Here is a 23,277-nt window from a genome sequence, read left to right as displayed (position 1 = left end):
GAACAGTGGTGGTTATAAATCCTAACCGCTGCTGGGAGAAAGGACCTACGATAACGTTCCTTTATGCACCTGGGATGCAGCAGTCTGTCACTGAAGGAGCTCTCCAGCTCCATAACAGCTTTATGCATGGGATTAGAGATATTGTCTAACAGTGACGTTAATTTTGCTAGAGTTCTTCTGTCACCCACCTCCTGCACTGGATCAAGAGGACAACCTAAGACAGCCTTCTTAATGAGCTTATCTAATCTCTGTCTCTCAGTCACAGATAAGCTGCTCCCCAACAAACCACACCATAGAATATGGCTGATGACACCACTGAGTCAAAGAAGGTCTTTAGGAGCGTCCCCTGCACTCCAAAGAACCTCAGTCTCCTCAACAGAGAGTCTGCTCTGACTCTTTTTGAAAAGAGCATCAGCATTATGGCTCCAGTCCAGTTAGTTGTTCTGGTGAACACCCAGGTACATATAAGAGTCCACCACCTCAATGTCTGTTCCCTGTATGTTCACCGGGACCAAAGCAGAGGGCCTGTTTCTGCAGAAATCCACCACCAGCTCCTTGGTTTTGCCCACATTGATCTGGAGCTGGTTCTGCTGACACCAGTCCACAAAATCCTATGTCCCGTGTCTGTACTCTGAGTCATTCTCACCTGTGATAAGGCAGACTATGGCAGAGTCATCAGAGAACTTCTGTAGGTGGCAGCCCGGGGAGTTGATGGAGAAGTCTGCGGTGTAGACGGTGAAGAGGAACGTTGCCAGCACAGTTCCCTGTGGTGCCCCCGTACTGCAGAACAGCTTGTCAGAGACACAACCCTGAGATTTAACAAACTGTGGCCGTTCTGTGAGGTAGTCAAGTATCCAATGTGACATGTGGTAGTCCACTCCTGAATGAATGATCCCCATTTCTCAGTTCTATTGTTTGTATGCGAAATGTTGTGCTGCCATACTTTTATTAGCTTTCTGTAGGCTCGCTTAATGGATATGCACCTGTGACCATGAATGTGCTAGTCTAAATTTTCTTGGAGTAAAGAGGACCTGCAATGTAATGCAATCTGCAGGAAGCATGTTATAAAGCAGGAGGAGCTGAGCAGATTGTTTTATGGGAAAAGATTCAGTAAAATATATAATTCATACATTTATATCCCCTCTTTTTCTAAACTTAAACCACCCTGTGTACAGCTATTCGTACATGGGGGAGGTGTTGTCAGTGACCAACAGCCATCTCTATATGCACAGAGAACGCTATCAATAACTGATAACACCTCCCTGTGTACAACTATCAGTAACTGACAGCTATCTCTGTATACACACACACATACAGAGAATGCTATCAATCACTGATAACACCCCTCTACCCCATGTACAGCTGAAGTCAGAAAGAGCCGAGATGTAAAAGTATAGATGACAAGTTTTACTGAATCTTTTCCCACAAATCTATATATCAATCTGCTCAGCTCCTCCTATTCTATAACATGCTGTCTGCAGATTGTACTGTATTTTGTGGCGACAGGTTCTTTTTAAATACAATTGAGCCTAACAGATCCACATAGAGCCTTGTGGTACTCCAATGCTCACTTTAGCTCATTTTGAGTATATACTATTTACAATGACTCTTCTGACCTTTAGCTATTTTTTTTTGCATCCATGTACATAGATCGAGGCAGATTTTCTATTCCGGTAGGGAGTGTTAATTTAGACATGCACCCATGCTGGATTATAGGTGTAGTGCATTGTTAGACAATATTTTCTAAGTTTACACCACCTATTGGTTGACTTACTTTGCAATAGAATTTTATACCAGAAATGTGGTGCAATTTTTTAACAAAGCCACACTCCTTTCCTACTACACCATGGCCATTTGTAGAGACAGACACTGTGGATTTTTCTAAAACTATAGTAGCCATATTGCACCACAAATGTGTCAAATGGCACCAAGTTTTGCTACAACTAACAGTGTTTAGGTGCATTCATATTGTCCCTTTTGTGTGGTAATACATAAAATATAGCAACTAGCATGTTGGCTAGACACGACCTGTTTTGTATGAATCCATGCTGGTTATCAGTTGTTAGTAGTGTTGAGCGAATCGAAGCATCCAAAACGGAATTCGATCCGAGGTTTAGGAAAAATTCAATTCGCCACAAAGCCAAATTTCCTTGCGCTTCATGGCAACAAATCATTTTTCTTAAAATGGCGGCTAGAGTTGCCTTAGAACGAAAAAAAAACATACTCATCTCATCCACTTGCTCGCACAGAGGCAGTCCGCTCCTCTCTTGAGTGGAAAAGACCAAAGGACCAGAGCTAAGCATGATGATGTCACCTCATGCTCCCAGAGTGATCACGTGGTGATGTCATCACGCTCAGCCCAGGTCCTTCAGCAGGATTAATGTAAAAAAATAAAATCAGACATGATATAGTACTTGACAATCTTTCTAACAAACATAGAACCAGTCCTATACCTCACATGAATCCAGAGATCTTCTCATTTATTGCTGCAATTGGTCTGCTTTCCTTTCTGCTGCCGGGGGAAGGGGGGGGGGGGGGGTATGGGTCCGTTCTGCTGAGGCTCACTCCCTATCACAGCTCAGGAGGCAGTGGGATGAAATTGAGCATGTGTGACCATCTTAGTGAGCCAGACAAAGCAATAAGGAAAAAAATACAAACAGCAGGTGGCGCTATACAGATACATTTTATTGAATAACTCAGTGGCTATACTAAATGTTAAATTACAGGCAATTACAAAAGTATTCACATCCAGGTACTGTTTTGAAACCTGTAAAATATTTTTCATAGGACAACCCCTTTAACTAAATCTAAAGATCCAGTTCACCATATTAACTTGCCTAAATAAAACCGACTGAATGAAATTAATTCAGTGCCAAAAGTCATTACCCATCCTAATCATAGTCTCCTATCATTTAGCCTTATGTATGAAACATTAACTATTCACAATTTTCAATATGAAACCAATAGAAATGAGGATGTGATTGGACTATTGTGATTATTATTGAAACTGTCATTTTCCTTGAATTCTGATATATTTCTTACTGTCAACTACTTTTTCTTTCCAGTAACCTGGACACAGAAGAGTTATATGGTAAGATCATTTATGATTACTTTCCAATGTTCTTCTTGGTATTATGAGTCGTCTTACAGTAACACTGTAACACTGAATAGGAGAGTACAATGGTGGTTGATTCTTCTGGATTTTCCCAGGATAGACATGATAAAAATAATAATATTTATTTCTATAGCACCACCATATTCTGCAGCGCTTTACAATGAGGGTTCATGTACAAAACAAAAGACCTCACGTAACTGGCTGATATACAGCTGAAACACTAGGAGTGAGGGCCCTGCTCGCAATAGCTTACAATCTATGAGAACGTGGGGGTGACACAGGAGGTAGTTGATTGTTATATCAAGTTGTCCAGCCATCTATGTACTAAGCCTGGCTTAGAGTCATGAGGATGACATGACTGGGCTGGCATCGTCTTTCTGAAAAAAAAAATAATAATATATATATATATATATATATATATATACACACACACACACACACACACACACACAGTGCCTTGCAAAAGTATTTACCCCACTTTTTTTGTATTTTGTTACATTACAGCCTTATGTTTTGTTAATCTGAATTTCATGTGATGGATCAGAACACAATAGTCTAAGTTGGTGAAGTGAAATGAGAAAAATATATAAATAAAACTATTGTTTAGAAATAGAAAACAGAAAATTGGCATGTGCGTATGTATTCACCCCCTTTGGTAGGAAGCCCATAAAAAGCTCTGGTCCAACCAATTACCTTCACAAGTCACAAAATTAGTGAAATGATGTCCACCTGTGTGCAATATAAGTGTCACATGATCTGTCATTACATATACACACCTTTTTTGAAAGGCCCCAGAGGCTGCAACACCTAAGCAAGAGGCATCACTAAAAATTATAAAAAAACATCTTCATAGTTGTGGGCATGTTCTGTAAATTTAATTATGCAAATCCTCAAACAATCCATGTTAATTCCAGGTTGTAAGGCAACAAAATACGAAAAAAACAGGACCTGCCCAAGATGCGCCACATGACACCCTCACATGATCGGTCATGTGATCAATACTATCAGGAGACTACCCAAAAGCTGTCAGGTGACTCACCCACATGATCGCATAATGTGATCCATATACAAAGAAGGTCCCAGAAACAAGGCTGCCCTGCCAACGTGTTGCAAGGACACAGATCATCTAATAGAGATTGTATAGATATCATGCAACACTACAAGGAAAGAGATAAAGACCTAAACTAATTGTTCAGATAAACCCACTGTCGCTGCAGACATAACTTTGTACAGTGTGAAAAAATTTTAACAATTATTGATATTAAACACATATATATAACAGGATTATAATAATGGAACACTGTCTTACATAGAAACAATATGGACCAAACTAATCATTTCATTAAAATTAAAAAAGTGTCTACCCATTATGATGTGTCAGTCACAATCAGACATAAAGTTGTGAAATAAATACATTATATATACATATCAGTAGAAGTGAAAAAAATATAATCATATAGACCATGGATTAATAAACCCGTGTAGTCATATCGCACATAAAATATTGTGTCATGAGGAAGGACCGCAAATTACCTATGGTCTGAAACGCGTAACTGAACTTATCCTGTTATTTGAAGATTTTTAAAAACCGCAAATAAAGCTACGATTCTTCGCTATCTTGGAGTTGGATTTTTCTTCAATTTTTTTGTGTAATCATATCACACATAAAATATTTTGTTTAATACAAGTAAACATAATATACACAAAAATATATAGGAAAAAATAAATACATTGTAAATAAATAAGTGAATAATAAGTGATGCAGGCAAAGTGAGGTGACGTGCACTGTGATTGAAGTGCCCAGTGAATAAGTGAGATGACTCAAACACAAAATTATTATAAACAACATATGTCTAAAATGCCACAATGGGAGAATTATTAAAAAAGAAAACGTTATACATATATGTCACAATTATAAATATACACATAGGGAGAAATCAAATGAGGCTACCAACACATATTGTACGGTAGCTGGTGCGTACAATGTTCACATATTAACAGCAACAATATCTATGTATCTCAGCACAACTAGAGGAATAATACAAATTCAAAAGATTACATCAACCATCCATCTTTCCTTATTTATCAAAAAAGGTGGCCTGAACGTTCAGTTCCCCATTGGCATTTCCAATGTCGATCTGTAGGAAAAGTAAGATGTCAATCCACCACACATCAAGGAGCATATATTTCTGGAGAAGTGAAGAACAAAAAGAAAACGGTAAGTACACAAAGATCACAATCAACTGTTAAAAATAAATTTAAAAGACTTATCTATTTAAAATTAGGATGTTACCTGTCCTAATGTACAGATGATCCAAGTCAAAGGGGCACACAGGGGGCCTATAAAAAAGGGGCAAAACTGTTACCATCATTCAGACCGAATGGCGTTACAGTATTTAGCAAGAAAGTCCAACGTGTTTCCCTCTGGCTGAGGAGCTTCTTCCAATTCCCCCCTCTTGGGGATATATTCACTCGGTCAATCCCCCTAAATCGAAGGAGGGACCTGTCACAATTATGTGCTTCCTTAAAGTGTTTAGGAAAAGTTGTCAAATTGTCAGTTTCCTCAGTGTCATTAGCCGCTTGTATCGCCAACACATGCTCACGGATTCGCCTTCTAAACTGTCGTGAGGTCATCCCCCATTAATCTTTTTGCAGGGACAAATGACCCAATATACAACTCCTGTGGTTGTGCATGTTATTGGGTAAGTGATTTTATAATGTTTATGTTGCGAGGAGTCCCAAAACACTTCAGCTCTATCCATATTGACACATGCTACGCACTTCCCACATTCCTTGTTGCCCCATGGTGGACCTCTCGTACCAAAGATCCCTGGTTGTTTTACAATGTAGTGACTCTTCACTAAGTGATCTCTGAGATTCTTCGCTGTCCTATAGGTAATTTGTGGGTGTCCACTTAGTGAAGAGTCACTACATTGTAAAACAACCAGGGATCTTTGGTACGAGAGGTCCACCATGGGGCAACAAGGAATGTGGGAAGTGCGTAGCATGTGTCAATATGAGTAGATCTGATGTGTTTTGTGACTCCTCGCAACATAAACAGTATAAAATCTCTTACCCAATAACATGCACAACCACGGGAGTTGTATATTGGGCCATTTGTCCCTGCAAAAAGATTTATGTGGGGATGACTTCACGACAGTTTAAGAGGCGAATCCGTGAGCATGTGTTGGCGATACAAGCTGCTAATGAGACTGAGGAAATGGACAATTTGACAACTATTTCTAAACACTTTATGGGTACTTTCACACTTGCGGCAGAGGATACCGGCAGGCAGTTCCGTCGCCGGAACTGCCTGCCGGATCCGGCAATCCGGACGCAAACTGATGGCATTTGTCAGACGGATTTGGATGCGCATCCGTCTGACAAATGCATTGAAATACCGGATCCGTCTCTCTGGTGTCATCCAGAAAAATAGATCCGGCATGCGCAGACCAAAAAGCCAGATCCGTTTTGCCGGAACACTTAATACCATATCAGGCACTAATACACTTCAATGTAAATTAATGCCAGATCCGGCATTCCAGCAAGTGTTCAGTATTTTTAGCCGGAGATAAATACCGCAGCATTCGGTCTGAATGATGGTAACAGTTTTTCCCTTTTTAAGTAGGCCCCCTGTGTGCCCCTTTGACTTGGATCATCTGTACATTAGCTAAGATCCAAATTTTAACTGGATAATTTTATGAGTCTTTTGATTTCTTTTTAACAGTTGATTGTAATCTTTGTGTTTTCTTTTTGTTCTTCACTTCTCCAGAAATATATGCTCCTTGATGTGTGGCGGATTGACATCTTACTTTTCCTACAGATCGACATTGGAAATGCCAATGGGGAACTGAACGTTCGGGCCACCTTTCTTGATAAATAAGGAAAGATGGGTGGTTGATGTAATCTTTTGAATTTGTATTATTCCTCTAGTTGTGCTGAGATACATAGATATTGTTGCTGTTAATATGTGAACATTGTACACACCAGCTACCGTACAATATGTGTTGGTAGCCTTATTTGATTTCTCCCTATGTGTATATTTATAATTGTGGCATATATGTATAACGTTTTCTTTCTTAATAATTCTCCCATTGTGGCATTTTAGACATACCGTATGTCTATAATAATTTTATGTTTGAGTCATCTCACTTATTCACTGGGCACTTCAATCACAGTGCACGTCACCTCACTTTGCCTGCATCACTTATTATTCACTTATTTATTTGCTATTTATATATTTTTTCTTATTTCTTTTTGTGTATATTATGTTTACTTGTATTGAACACAATATTTTATGCGTGATATGACTACACAGGTTTATTAATCCATGGTCTATATGATTATATTTTTTTCACTTTTACTAATATGTATATATAATGTATTTATTTCGCAACTTTATGTCTGATTGTGACTGACACATCATATTGGGTAGACACTCTTTTAATTTTAATTAAATGATTAGTTTGGTCCATATTGTCTCTATGTAAGACAGTGTTCCATTATTATAATCCTGTTATATATACCGTATGTGTTTTATATCAATAATTTTTTACATTTTTCACACTGTACAAAGTTATGTCTGCAGCGACAGTGGGTTTATCTGAACAATTAGTTTAGGTCTTTATCTCTTTCCTTGTAGTGCTGCATGATATCTATACTAACTCTATTAGATGATCTGTGTTCTTGCAACACGTTGACATGGCCACCTTGTGGTTGGCACCTTCATTATATATGGATCACATGATGCGATCATGTGGGTGAGTCACCTGACACCTCTTGGGTAGTCTCCTGATAGTATTGATCACATGAGGGATCATGTGAGGGTGTCATGTGACGCATCTTGGGCAGGTCCCAGTTAGCACCTTCCTTACACACAAATCCCATTGCGATTATATTGGGGAGTCATGTGATGTTCCGTGGGCAGGTCCTGGATGTTACATCGGGTGATTTCCATGGTGTGCATCATGCTGTGATGGCAGATGCGTTCCACATGTGAGGGATAATGAACTTGATAGCATCATTAATAGGGGTATATATCGGTGAAGAAGCACGTCTGCGAAACGTACGTCGGGTCTTGGCTCTCCTTGCACTGGTTCGTATAGTTATGTTTTGATCTATTGCTTGCCCTGCTATGGCTTCAGGACTGCTGCATGTTTTTCAGTGGTAGATTGGTGATTGTGCTGACTATATGGTAGGTTCTTACACCATGTGTATCTCCCACTTGGGATTTATGATACTCCCATTATTGGAATGTCAGCTTCATATCTCCCATTGAACACATGTTATAACATATGATAACATCATGGTATTTATATACTGACTGCATATTAGCGGTGTGGCCTATTTACTGTCTCCTCTACTGCTGGCTGCTTAATATACAGTTTAATTGGTGGATCGGGGTGTTATTTTCTATGTACGGTTCATTCAGCCTGTTGGTATATACTGTATTTGGAACCCTGTGTTATTTTCAACCACCATTGGGGGCAGCATATTTACCCTATTGACTCCAGTTTATGTGGGGAGGGCTTTCTTGCATTTCATAGCACTTTTTGCAAGGTTTTATTATTATAGCTTATGATTATGTACCGTATTTTTCGCCCTATAAGACGCACCCCCCCCCCCCCCCCCAAAAAGTGGGAGGAAAATGACAGTCCGTCTTATGGGGCGAATGCTGCCGTTTTTATACTGATATACCGCTGACCGCAAGCTGCTCGCAAGCGGCACAGGCACGTGACGTAGGAAGTTACGCTGCCAGTGCCCGCTCTGCCTCCTGCCTGCTATGATCGTAAGTACAGGCTGCTCAGTGCTGGATTGAACATATTTATAGTTAAACATTGCCTGCCTGCAGTGACAGTAGATACCATTAGTACAGTGAGCGGGGCCCGGTGCAATAGAATACAATGACTGCACTGGGCCCCCGCTGTCATTTAAAAACTAGTGTAGATGCCAGCCCCCACCCCCTGTATTGGGGGTCATTCACAGTGCCTGACACTGTTATGGGGGGATCTGTGGATGTCAAATAGCATAAGATGCTATTTATCTGTCATCCACAGACGCCCCTATAACAGTGCCAGCCACAGACGCCCCCATAACAGTGCCAGCCACAGACTCCCCCATAACAGTGCCAGCCACAGACTCCCCCATAACAGTGTCAGCCACAGACGCCCCCCATAACAGTGCCAGCCACAGACGCCGCCCATAACAGTGCCAGCCACAGACGCCCCCCATAACAGTGCCAGCCACAGACGCCCCCCATAACAGTGCCAGCCACAGACACCCATAATAGTGTCATTCACAGGCTACCATTAGTTCAAAGGCCACCAAAAGCACACCTTTTGGTTCAAAATATATTTTTTCTTATTTTCCTCCTCACAAACCTAGGTGTGTCTTATAGGGCGAAAAATACTGTATATGATGTCCTTTTTGGATGATTAAATAAAGATGTATTCTTGTATTGTTATTTGTGTGGCTCTAATTATTTTGGATTTTTTTTAGGGTCAGAATATGATTATACACTTTTTTTTTAAAAAAATTTCCCCTCAAAGGTTTTAAATTTAAAAGTGTGGAATTTTAACCGTACTGACCTGGAGAATGAAGATAACAGGTCAATTTTACCTCATAGTGTACAGTGTAAAAAAAAAAAAAAAACAACCTTTACCAGACTTGCGTTTTTTTTCCAATTCTACCCTATTTGGATATTTTTTTCCGCTTCCTACTACATGGTATGCAACCGTAAATGCTGCCATTAGAAAGTACAACTTATCCCGCAACAAATAAAACCTCATAATGGAAAAATATAAAAGTTAGGACTATGGGAAGGCGGGGAGTGAAAAACAAAAATGCAAAAATGGAAAATCTCAGGGGTTGAAGTTCTGTGTTCAGCACCAGGGACAACACATTGAACACGTCAAATAGCTGTGCATCACAGGGAACGTTCCCAATTGTTGTTGCTAATTCGTATTGATAACTTTTGAACCCCAAGAGATATTGTAAGTCTTATTTCGGCAATGGATTTCTGAGAAAATGATGGTTGTCTTCCCAATGGAAAAATTTGCCCTTGATTCAAGATGGCGGCCATGTTCCGGACATAGCCTAAAAGATAGGCCCCCTCACCCATTACTTTCTGGGGTATTAAGATGTTTCCATTTCCCTTTTGTTTTCGAAATAAAAGGGTGTCCTGAGACTTTTGACTCACCCTGTATATGTACTTCCAGCAAAAGCATGGGACCATCATAAAGCTAAAACGAGTATCTTCTCTTGAAGAGAAATTCTGCTTTTTATATTTTCATTTATTTTATAGACTAAGAAGTCATACAAGTATGTATTATACATGTATACATATCTTTCTTAGATCCGTGCAGTTGCCTATGTCTAAAAAAGAGGTATAGTCTGGATTAGTTCTGTGTAATGCATCCCATGGGCTAAATGGACTACACATGGCACCAGTCATGTGACCCTTGCCATTTAGTTAATATGGCCCCCGTATATAACAGGTGAATAATATATATTTTTTAAATTTCCCTGCTGTGTGTCTGTATGTACAGTATATGTGTCTATGTACAGTATGTGCACATATATATATAGTTAGAGATGAGCGAATTTCATATTTTGAAATTCGTTTGCGAATCGTTTACTGGTAAAAGGTGAAATGCGTTAGGGATTCCGTTACCACGGACCATAACGCAACTCTATGATGGAATGCATAAGGCCTCATGCACACGACCGTTTTTCGGGTCCGCATCCGAGCTGCAGTTTTAGCGGCTCGGATGCGGACCCATTCACTTTAATGGAGCCGCAAAAGATGCGGACAGCACTCCGTGTGCTCTCCGCATCCGTTGCTCCGTTCCGAGGCCCCGCAAAAAAATATAGCATGTCCTATTCTTGTATTCTTGTCCGTTTTGCGGACAAGAATAGGCATTTTTACAATGGGCCACCCGTTCCGTTCCGCAAATTGCGGAAGGCACACGGACGGCTTCTGTTTTTTGCGGATCCGCGGTTTGCGGACCGCAAAAAACGGAACGGTCGTGTGCATGAGGCCTAACGGAATGTCTTTAGAGGCATTCCATTATTCATTCCGTAATAATAGAAGTCTATGGGCTGCAAAATGGAGTCCTCTCCTGCATAACGGAAATAGGACGGATCAGTTATGCAGGCCATAGACTTCTATTATGATGGAATGAATAACGGAATGCTTTTAAATGCATTCTGTTATGAATTGCGTTATGGTCCGTGGTAACGGAATCCATAATGCAATTAACCTTTTACAAGTAAACGAAGCGTGAACGAATTTCAAAATATGAAATTCGCTCACCTCCAATAGGTGTGTCTGTATGTACAGTATAGGTGTATATGTGTCGTTAACAACATGATCCATGGCAAATATCTGACCCTCAAATCTCTGCCGCAGTTTTTAGTACGCACTCCGTAGAATTCCCTCGCGGATTATCTGCACTCAGTGGGACTAATCCACGTATGGATACCCAACACAGTCTCTTGGCCGGTCAATTCTTTTTTATGTCTGATGGCGAATTCATTTCCGCACATGGAATAAAAAAGCACTGTACAGCAGGTACTAATGGCGCACATTCCAAAGGCAATGGGATATGTATGTGAATGTCTTTGACGGATTTTGGTGTGACAAATGCTTTAAAACTGGTGTCACTACAATGTAGTGTGAACATGCACTTATTCCACCATTATTCCTGCCCATGGATATGTCCTATTTGCTGAACCAGAGCATGTATGTAATTTTACCCTATTGCTTATTAAATGACGGGGGTCACGTGACATGTTGGGTGTCACATGACTGACACCATGTTTAGTTCTATACAGTTAGCTGCATTACATAGGGCTTATTCATGGGCTAAACCATTCTACTGTGCAGACAGGGGCTCCTGCACTGATATAAGAAAGGTATATGAGCAGAGTTTTAAATTCATGCATGATAGAAAATTGTAAGATTTTTATTCTGTAAAGAAATAAATGAAAATAACAGAAATATTTCAGCCACGAGATCTGGTAAGCCGCTCTACCAGTGCTGCCAGTCTACCCTGCGGGGGGTGCAGAGCAAGAGAACCTCTATCTATGAGGCCAGATACCCTAGTGGCAGGAAAGTAACTAGGGGTGGACTGCTCACCTTCATCAAGCTGGAACCTTGATAAAGTTATTGCATGACGTACCGTACATTGAGAATACCATTCTTACTCTGCTAAAATATGTATATTTATGTAGACATTTCTGGAACATCTGTGATGACTACCTGTGGTTACAAATGGTTACTCCTACACTCTTCGCCCACCGCTCATTTGCATCAATTATAAAACATTATGCAGCTGTTGGGTCAAAAGGGAAGCACAAGCACTAAAGCATTTCACTTCACTGCTATAACTGATAATATACACTTCACAACCATATCATACATCGGAACACCAGGGACCGGACAGTATATCATACATCAGAACACCAGGGATCGGACAGTATATCATACACCGGAAAACCTAAGACCGGACAGTATATCATACACCGGAACACCAGGGACCGGACAGTATATCATACACCGGAACACCAGGGACCGGACAGTATATCATACACCGGAACACCAGGGACCGGACAGTATATCATACACCGGAACACCAGGGACCGGACAGTATATCATACATCGGAACACCGGGGACCGGACAGTATATCATACACCAGAACACCAGGGACCGGACAGTATATAATACACCGGAACACCGGGGACCGGACAGTATATCAAACACCAGAACACCAGGGACCGGACAGTATATCATAGACCGGAACACCAGGGACCGGACAGTATATAATACACCGGAACACCGGGGACCGGACAGTATATCATACACCAAAACACCAGGGACCGGACAGTATATCATACACCGGAACACCAGGGACCGGACAGTATATCATACACCGGAACACCAGGGACCGGACAGTATATCATACACTGGAACACCAGGGACCGGACAGTATATCATACACTGGAACACCAGGGACCGGACAGTATATAATACACTGGAACACCAGGGACCAGACAGTATATAATACACTGGAACACCAGGGACCAGACAGTATATAATACACTGGAACACCAGGGACCAGACAGTATATAATACACTGGAACACCAGGGACCAAACAGTATATAATACACTGGAACACCAGGGACCAGACAGTATATAATATACTGGAACACCAGGGACCAGACAGTATATAATACACTGGAACACCAGGGACCGGACAGTATATCATACACCGGAACACCAGGGACCGGACAGTATATCATACACTGGAACACCAGGGACCGGACAGTATATCATACACTGGAACACCAGGGACCGGACAGTATATCATATACTGGAACACCAGGGACCAGACAGTATATAATACACTGGAACACCAGGGACCAGACAGTATATAATACACTGGAACACCAGGGACCAGACAGTATATAATACACTGGAACACCAGGGACCAGACAGTATAAAATACACTGGAACACCAGGGACCAGACAGTATATAATACACTGGAACACCAGGGACCAGACAGTATATAATACACTGGAACACCAGGGACCGGACAGTATATAATACACTGGAACACCAGGGACCGGACAGTATATAATACACTGGAACACCAGGGACCAGACAGTATATAATATACTGGAACACCAGGGACCGGACAGTATATAATACACTGGAACACCAGGGACCGGACAGTATATCATACACCGGAACACCAGGGACCGGACAGTATATCATACACTGGAACACCAGGGACCGGACAGTATATAATACACTGGAACACCAGGGACCGGACAGTATATCATATACTGGAACACCAGGGACCAGACAGTATATAATACACTGGAACACCAGGGACCAGACAGTATATAATACACTGGAACACCAGGGACCAGACAGTATATAATACACCGGAACACCAGGGACCAGACAGTATATAATACACTGGAACACCAGGGACCAGACAGTATATAATACACTGGAACACCAGGGACCAGACAGTATATAATACACTGGAACACCAGGGACCGGACAGTATATAATACACTGGAACACCAGGGACCGGACAGTATATAATACACTGGAACACCAGGGACCGGACAGTATATCATATACTGGAACACCAGGGACCAGACAGTATATAATACACTGGAACACCAGGGACCAGACAGTATATAATACACTGGAACACCAGGGACCAGACAGTATATAATACACCGGAACACCAGGGACCAGACAGTATATAATACACTGGAACACCAGGGACCAGACAGTATATAATACACTGGAACACCAGGGACCAGACAGTATATAATACACTGGAACACCAGGGACCGGACAGTATATAATACACTGGAACACCAGGGACCGGACAGTATATAATACACTGGAACACCAGGGACCGGACAGTATATTATACACCGGACCACCAGGGACCGGACAGTATATTATACACTGGAACACCAGGGACTGGACAGTATATTATACACTGGAACACTAGGGACTGGACAGTATATTATACTCCAAACCACCAGGGACCGGACAGTATATAATGCACCAGAACACCAGGGACTGGACAGTATATTATACACTGGAACACTAGGGACTGGACAGTATATTATACACTGGAACACTAGGGACTGGACAGTATACACTGCGTGCAGAATTATTAGGCAAATGAGTATTTTGACCACATCATCCTCTTTATGCATGTTGTCTTACTCCAAGCTGTATAGGCTCGAAAGCCTACTACCAATTAAGCATATTAGGTGATGTGCATCTCTGTAATGAGAAGGGGTGTGGTCTAATCACATCAACACCCTATATTAGGTGTGCATAATTATTAGGCAACTTCCTTTCCTTTGGCAAAATGGGTCAAAAGAAGGACTTGACAGGCTCAGAAAAGTCAAAAATAGTGAGATATCTTGCAGAGGGATGCAGCACTCTTAAAATTGCAAAGCTTCTGAAGCGTGATCATCGAACAATCAAGCGTTTCATTCAAAATAGTCAACAGGGTCGCAAGAAGCGTGTGGAAAAACCAAAGTGCAAAATAACTGCCCATGAACTGAGAAAAGTCAAGCGTGCAGCTGCCAAGATGCCACTTGCCACCAGTTTGGCCATATTTCAGAGCTGCAACATCACTGGAGTGCCCAAAAGCACAAGGTGTGCAATACTCAGAGACATGGCCAAGGTAAGAAAGGCTGAAAGATGACCACCACTGAACAAGACACACAAGCTGAAACGTCAAGACTGGGCCAAGAAATATCTCAAGACTGATTTTTCTAAGGTTTTATGGACTGATGAAATGAGAGTGAGTCTTGATGGGCCAGATGGATGGGCCCGTGGCTGAATTGGTAAAGGGCAGAGAGCTCCAGTCCGACTCAGACGCCAGCAAGGTGGAGGTGGAGTACTGGTTTGGGCTGGTATCATTAAAGATGAGCTTGTGGGGCCTTTTCGGGTTGAGGATGGAGTCAAGCTCAACTCCCAGTCCTACTGCCAGTTTCTGGAAGACACCTTCTTCAAGCAGTGGTACAGGAAGTCTGCATCCTTCAAGAAAAACATGATTTTCATGCAGGACAATGCTCCATCACACGCGTCCAAGTACTCCACAGCGTGGCTGGCAAGAAAGGGTATAAAAGAAGAAAATCTAATGACATGGCCTCCTTGTTCACCTGATCTGAACCCCATTGAGAACCTGTGGTCCATCATCAAATGTGAGATTTACAAGGAGGGAAAACAGTACACCTCTCTGAACACTGTCTGGGAGGCTGTGGTTGCTGCTGCACGCAATGTTGATGGTGAACAGATCAAAACACTGACAGAATCCATGGATGGCAGGCTTTTGAGTGTCCTTGCAAAGAAAGGTGGCTATATTGGTCACTGATTTGTTTTTGTTTTGTTTTTGAATGTCAGAAATGTATATTTGTGAATGTTGAGATGTTATATTGGTTTCACTGGTAAAAATAAATAATTGAAATGGGTATATATTTGTTTTTTGTTAAGTTGCCTAATAATTATGCACAGTAATAGTCACCTGCACACACAGATATCCCCCTAAAATAGCTAAAACTAAAAACAAACTAAAAACTACTTCCAAAAATATTCAGCTTTGATATTAATGAGTTTTTTGGGTTCATTGAGAAGATGGTTGTTGTTCAATAATAAAATTAATCCTCAAAAATACAACTTGCCTAATAATTCTGCACTCCCTGTATTATACTCCAAACCAGCAGGGACTGAACAGTATGTAATACACTGGAACACCAGGGACTGGACAGTATATGATATTCCAAACCAGCAGCACTGGACAGTATATTGTACACTGGCACACCACTGAATGGACAGTATATAATACACTGGAACACCAGCGACCGGACAGTATGTTATACACTGGACCAGCAGGAACTTAACAGTCTATTATACACCAAATCACCAATGACTCGATAGTATATTATACACAGGACGACCAGGGACTGGAAGTATATTATACACCGAACCACAAGGAACTGGACAGCATATTATATATCAAACCACAAGGGACTCCACAGTATATTTTACACCAAACCACCAAGGACTGGACAATATAGTCCACCATTGAATCGAACAGAAAACTGTCCAGTGTAACCTTCTCCGTGTTTCTTTTGCCAAATCCGTGTCAGTTGATGCTCTACAGTACTGCAGATTAAAATAGTATAAGCTCTAGCATAAGCTGTGTGCTATACATTAGTTAATAACCTACTGTATTGCAAATGCAGCAAATTGTCCCAAATTAAAAAATACCAACAGTAATAATAGTAGCAATAAAATTAAATATTGACAGTCTAACAATTAATAGGACCCTTACTGCTCCATTCTATATAGTGGCTTTATAAGAAGGGATTTTTTGCACACGGAAGTGGATGTGGTCGCTGATGGTGCCTGCGAAGGTCCAGGTGCAGGGTGGGAGGCATCTGCGCCTTCGACAGGGGATTGGCCAGCACGTAACAGCGGAAGAGGAGGCAGTGGTGTGACCCGCAGACACAGATTGTGGACCCAGGCGTTCATCCCACTTATTACGGTGCTTGGATGCCATGTGGCAGATCATGGTGGTGAGGTTGCTAGTGTTCAGGCCCCTGCTCATTTTGGTATGGCACAGGTTGCAAACTACTATTCTTTTGTCTTCTGCACTTTCCTAAAAAAAGCGCGGAACACCTACCCCTTGGCAAGGGAGATTTCCACAAGGGGATGCTCCATGGAACAGTTGCGGACCTGTTTGGTGTGGCCCACCTTCTCTCTTTTGCCACTCCACTGCCTCTTCCAGCCTGTTGCGGTTCTGCAGATCCCTTCCCCTCTATACTGCTGTCCTCGCTCAGCTTTCCACCTTCCCAGGTTGGGTCAGTGACTTCATCATCCACCACCTCCTCTTCCACTTCCTCACTCTGCTTATCCTCCTAACTTGTTGACCTAACCACAACCTCAGTGATTGACAACTGTGTCTCATCCTCTTCATCAACCTCTTGAGACAGTAATTGCAGTTGACTTATTGGCAACTGTGTATCATCATCATCCACCTCATTAAACAGTAATTGCCGTTCCTCACCATCATCTTCTTGTGACTGTGGATGCTCAAGAGTTTGGGAATCAGGGCAAAAAATCTGTCCCTCTTCAAGCGTGCTTGGCGAAAGGGCCAAATCAAGGAATGGCGCTGAAAAGAGGTCCTCGGAATATCCGAGTGTGGGATCACTTGTTTGCCAAGAATCTCCATGGTGGAAGGGAGGAGGCTCAGGGTGATTGTGTTGAGCAGACTCTTGGCTACTGAGACTGGACTTGGTGGAAGACAGGGTGGTGCTTAACTGACTGGAAGCATTATCTGCTGCAATCCAACCAACCACCTGGTCGCACTGGGCTGACTTCAAGACTGGTGTCCTGCGCCGCCCTGCAAACTGGGACATGAAGCTAGGTATCGTGGATGATAGTTTTTCTTGTGCTCTGGCAGCAGCCACAGTTTCAACGCGCCCAGGGCCACAGCCTCTGTGTGCACCATCAGCATCAAGGCCACTTTCCAGTCCCTTACTGCTCGCATTCTTCATATTAAATGTTATATATGCTTAAAAGTCTGTCACACGTACAGTAGCCTAGGATTTGGAATTGTATGCGCAAACAAATTTAAAAAGGTATTTGGGATGTGGAAATGTCACACAAGAGATATCCCGCAAATAATGTCAATGCTGTTTCGGATGCTCACACTTTACACTGGAGATGTGGCACAGCTAATGTCACTGTCCGCAGCAGACACCGTCTACGGAAAAAGTACACTGGATGTCACAGATTTTTGGGATGCGCACACTTTACACAGGAGGTGTGGCGTAGCTAATGTCGCTGTCTGCAGCGGCCTAACTATTGCACGCAGGATTTGCTAAAAATAGATATTGCTGCCACACACAATAGTCCTTAAAATAACTTTTGGGTCTGTAAAGTTTCAGCAATTTAGCGCAGGTTGCGCTAAAAATATATATTGCTGCTGCCACACACAATAGTCCTTAAAAGGACTTTTGGGTCTCTGAAAAGTTTTTCTAATAAAAATATTCCTATATCACTCCCTACACTATCTGTCCCTTCCTCAGCACAGCTCTCCATTACTAATACTGAGCCGAACACGCGTCATCGGGACCTATATAGCACCCGATGACGTGTTCCGGCCAGCCAATCACTGTAATGCCAACACTAACTATAATATGAAACAAATTGAGCACATATTTCTTCGGTTTACTGTAGACACAACCACTGCAGAATCAGACCTAATCAGGGGTTTTAGCTCTGGACAGATACGCCAGTGATTTCCCACTTTTATCTCCATCTGAAAAAATAATCTGCTGCCTCACAAGAGCCCCTTCCTAGTGTATTCAGTGAAGTGTAACTTATATTTTCTCTGGAGAGATAACCATCTCTCTTGCAACTCATCACTGGGATCGTTAATATACTGTATGCATCCTCCGCTTCTGCTAGACCAGTTTCCAGCCGCCTTCTCATACTCCGCAACTCAGCCCTGTGAGTGGCAATGGTTGAAATGGTCACACCCCTCATCACCACCTTACACGCCTCCAATTCCGTTAATGGATTCGAAGACCCCTCATTAGCTTTCCAATACTGCTCCAATTCCTTTATACAAATAGCTTCCACCGGGAACACCTTTAACCACATAGCGTTAAGTCTCCATGTCCTGACCAGACCCTCCAAAGGCTGGGACAGTAGCACCTGTAATGGGGCATGATCTGATATACCTCTTGGTAAATAGATAACTTCTCTTACCATTTGCAGAGAATCAGGGCTGCCAAATGCCAAGTCTATACATGACATAGTGTTACTAGAGGCAAAATAACACGAGAACTGCCTGGCGCTGGGGTTTCTCCATCTCCACAACTCCTCTAAATTATGCGCCCAATTATATAGAGATGGGTTGTGTCTGCTTGGAGGCTTGAGCCTGTCAAGTTGATTATCTAGGACTGCATTAAAATCCCCTAATATAATATAGGGGGATTGGGGCAATTATGAGATCTTAATCATGACCTCATCCAGTATGGACCTAGAAAAGGGGGAGGTACATATAGCCCCGCTATAATCCTAGGACTGCCCCGTACCATACTATAGAGGATCACAAATCTACCCTGAGGATCTGTCGATACTGTGTGCAATTGTAATGGAGTTCTCTTACTGACAAGGATAGATACTCCCCGAGCTGTATTTGTATGTGTCGCATGATGGGTTTGCCCCACCCAAGGGCGTCGCAGAGACAGCACCTTACGGTCCCTTAGATGCATCTCCTGTAAAATAATCACATCAGGGTTGTAAGATTTTAAGTAGTTAAACACCAACGCTCTTTTGACCTTGCAATTTAAGCCCCTCACATTCCATGAGACTATCTTAAGCGTTGCCATAATGAAAACAAAAACTTGTACCTCCTAATGAAGAAACCTGCAGCGCCGCGGTGACATTCACACCTACATTCACATCAGTCTAGACCTAAACAATAACTTCCCTTACCCCCTACCTGCCCACACATCCCCAACCTGTCTGGGCCTCTGATTCCAATTTAATACAGAAGTCAAAAGCTAACCTGACACTCGAACTAGAGCTAGGTTGTCAGCACATATCAACCGCTGACTGAAAAAATACCCCTAGTCTTCAACCGCTCCCCTCCAATTATGCACTTTAATAAGGGAACCGGCAACAGAGTGTCACCCTGCAACTAATCGCTATCCTTCTAAGAAAAGGAAAATTCAACTTCCTAAGTCTAATGAGAAGGAAAATAAAAAAAACCTGAACAAAGAGATGTCTCCTCAAGAACCATATTTGCATCCTCATCTCTAATGCCTTTCTCTTTCCCCTCAGACCCCCACCTCGTATATACCGTGTGGCCATTTCACTACGGAAGATGGGTGGACACCCCGGTCATAGAATACAAGCAGTTATGTTAAACGGCTAATTCGCCGCCTCCCTGAGGCTGCTGATTGTCCAGCCAATTCGATGCTTCTTCTGGCATCTGACAGAAACAAGTTGTCCCGTCTACTTGCACTCGAAGCCTGGTTGGATAGAGCACTGCATACTGTATGCCTAGTTCCCTCAGTTTGAAACAGTACCCTTTTTCCTAGCTGCCGCCAGAATATTATCTCAGTCTCTGTAGTTTAGAATTTTCATTATAAATGGTCTCGGCAGGGAATCTGGAGGCAGAGGTCTAGTCGGGATTCTGTGGGCCCTTTCAATTACAAAGCATTGAGAGAGCTGCAACGGGAAGAGCACTGACTTAATCAAATTCTCAGCAAAAACCTCCGGGTCATTACCTTCTGCCTTTTCAGGGAGACCAAGTATGCAGATATTATTTTGCCTATTGCGGTTTTCAGCATCTTACGCTCTTGCTTGAAGGATCTTTACTTGCTGGATATGCAAATGTGTCAACTCAGAAGTGTTGTGTGCTGTGTCTTCCACTTCTCCCACTCTACGCTCCACTTTAGCAGTACGGTTTCTCATTTTTTAATATCATGGCGCAAATAATTCACGTCACTTTGTAGATGATCTATTTTTGCAGTTAAGGCTGCCTGGCAAGCCGATATGGCCGACATAATTTTGTCTGTTTGTGGCATTTCAGCAGGAGTAGCCACCGACATGTCTTCCTCCTCATTTTCACTCATACCATCTACCAAGACTTTGCCTGGGGTGTAAGGGGGTGTAAGGGGGCGCCGAAGCGGTCTTCCGCCCCATATACAGCTATCTCTACTCCTATGCAAGTTCTTTGAGCAATGTAGGCCATATCCCAAATACAAGCTGTGAATCAGAAAACCAGTACTAAAGCACTATATAGGTATAATATGTCCCAATCTCTTCTTTCCAGGCACAATGATTTATAGGTATAAACACCAGATCATCAGGCTCCCCTCAAATGGTAATTTCAATTTCGCCAGGACTCCCAGTCCCAAAATAACCTGGCCTTCAGATTTATTATCGATGCATAACTGAGGGCTCCTGCTTCTCCTCCTCCACCTACATATGACCGAGTATCAAAAGAAAGAAAGGCCCCCCAGCCACGCTTGCAATATGGCTGCTGTGTAGACAGGCTGCTGTGTCTGCGCCTCTCCTATCAGTAGGAATAGTGTCTCACTCCTGTGTGGGCCGTGGGGTGATCTGGTACCTCTCCGCAGGGAGTATATGCCAAGCGCGGGGTGTCTCCTGTCTCACCACTCCAGCGATCTGCACCGTGCGTCTTCTCTCCCTCTGTAATGGCGGAACCCGCGTCTCTCAGGCTCGGAGCTGCGTGCATTCCTCTCCCTTGGCAGCTGCACACTTGCCGCTCCAGTAAGTCCAGGGGTGTCCAGGGATCTTGGCCAGGTGGAGAAGGCAAACTTCAGGATACAGGGAGATGGGGATAAACAGTATACTCTGCAGGATTTTAGGAGAGCTCTCTTCAATGCTGCCTCACGGCATGCTTGCCAGGCCACGCCCCCACTGTTCAGATACTTATCCCCTATCCTTTGACTGGGGGATCACTTCCTATGGTAGGACAACCCCTTTAAATGAGGCATGTTTTCCACCCTGTCCTAGATCAGTTAATTTAAATATTACTACTGTGGTGTCCAATGTAGCTTGCTATATTTGAGCAACACTGAAAGAACATCTTATTCTGAGAGTATTCTGCCACAGATGTACGTTAGAGAAGTCACTGACTGGTTGTGAGTGGTAATCTCTGTACAAGCAATGGTAGATAGCTGAACTCACTAATATCCCTAGGTCATGGTACCAGTTGCATGTGATAATCCAGTGAGGAGAATACATTGGAGATGCTTTGGTAATTTATTGAATTTACCTTGAGTAAAGACACATGGTGGACATTAGAGTACATTAGAGGTCAAAACAAATGCTCTCACCAGCTCTGAGTTTGCTGCAGAAGAAGAAGCACACAGGAACAGAGAGAACAGGATGTGATGTCACCGAAAGGGAGGAGTAGACAGAGAGCAAAAGCAAATAGGATTTACATAATACATTCAGAAAACCTATAACAAGAATGACCACAGGGTGACAGCATTACATAACATGATAATGATATGATAACACAAATACAGCAATTAATCTTAAATGGAAGAAATAAATGCTGGAATAGCTCACTCCCCGTCTGAAATCCTAGGATTTCACACCATATACTAAACATGAATGTCCATATGATGTTTAATGAAAATACTGGAAACTGAAAGACAAAAGGCAATAAAGAAAACACAGTAAAATAGAATGGGTGGACAGAAACAGTCCTATGTCTGGAATTTTAGGAATAGTCCGGAGATGGATGACTGAATGGAAGAAAAGTTCTTAAAAAGTTCCTCAAGGTAGAAAAAATCATTACTCAACGGGCCAGAGAAGAACAATCTCATATGCAGGCCTGATGAAGGACTTGGGATTGCCTTGTTTTGCGATGGTCACTCCCACCTTACGGACCTTGCCATCTTCACTGGCAAAGCTTTTTGGGATGAGACCCATGGGCCAGGAATTTCTATCCACCTTCTGGTCTTTCATGAGAACAAGATCTTTTATTTGTAAGTTTGGCTTGACCTGCTGCCACTTCCTTCATCCTTGAAGAAGGGTTAAGTACTCCTTTTTC

General features: G+C 42.4%; 1 protein-coding gene across 1 annotated transcript in view; it reads left to right on the top strand.

Moving 5' to 3' along the window:
- The window catches only part of NECAB1 (N-terminal EF-hand calcium binding protein 1), a 312,192-nt gene that overhangs the window by 122,947 nt on the left and 165,968 nt on the right, over positions 1–23,277 (top strand). The window contains exon 4 of the mRNA XM_040432240.1: positions 3,066–3,091. Coding sequence (XP_040288174.1) covers positions 3,066–3,091 — 26 coding nt within the window. The remainder of the gene's footprint in view (positions 1–3,065; positions 3,092–23,277) is intronic.

The sequence above is a fragment of the Bufo bufo genome, chromosome 5, assembly GCF_905171765.1.
Source record: "Bufo bufo chromosome 5, aBufBuf1.1, whole genome shotgun sequence".
Lineage (NCBI taxonomy): Eukaryota > Metazoa > Chordata > Amphibia > Anura > Bufonidae > Bufo > Bufo bufo.
The sequence above is the reverse complement of the archived record's forward strand: the minus strand, read 5'-3'. Positions and strand labels throughout refer to the sequence as shown.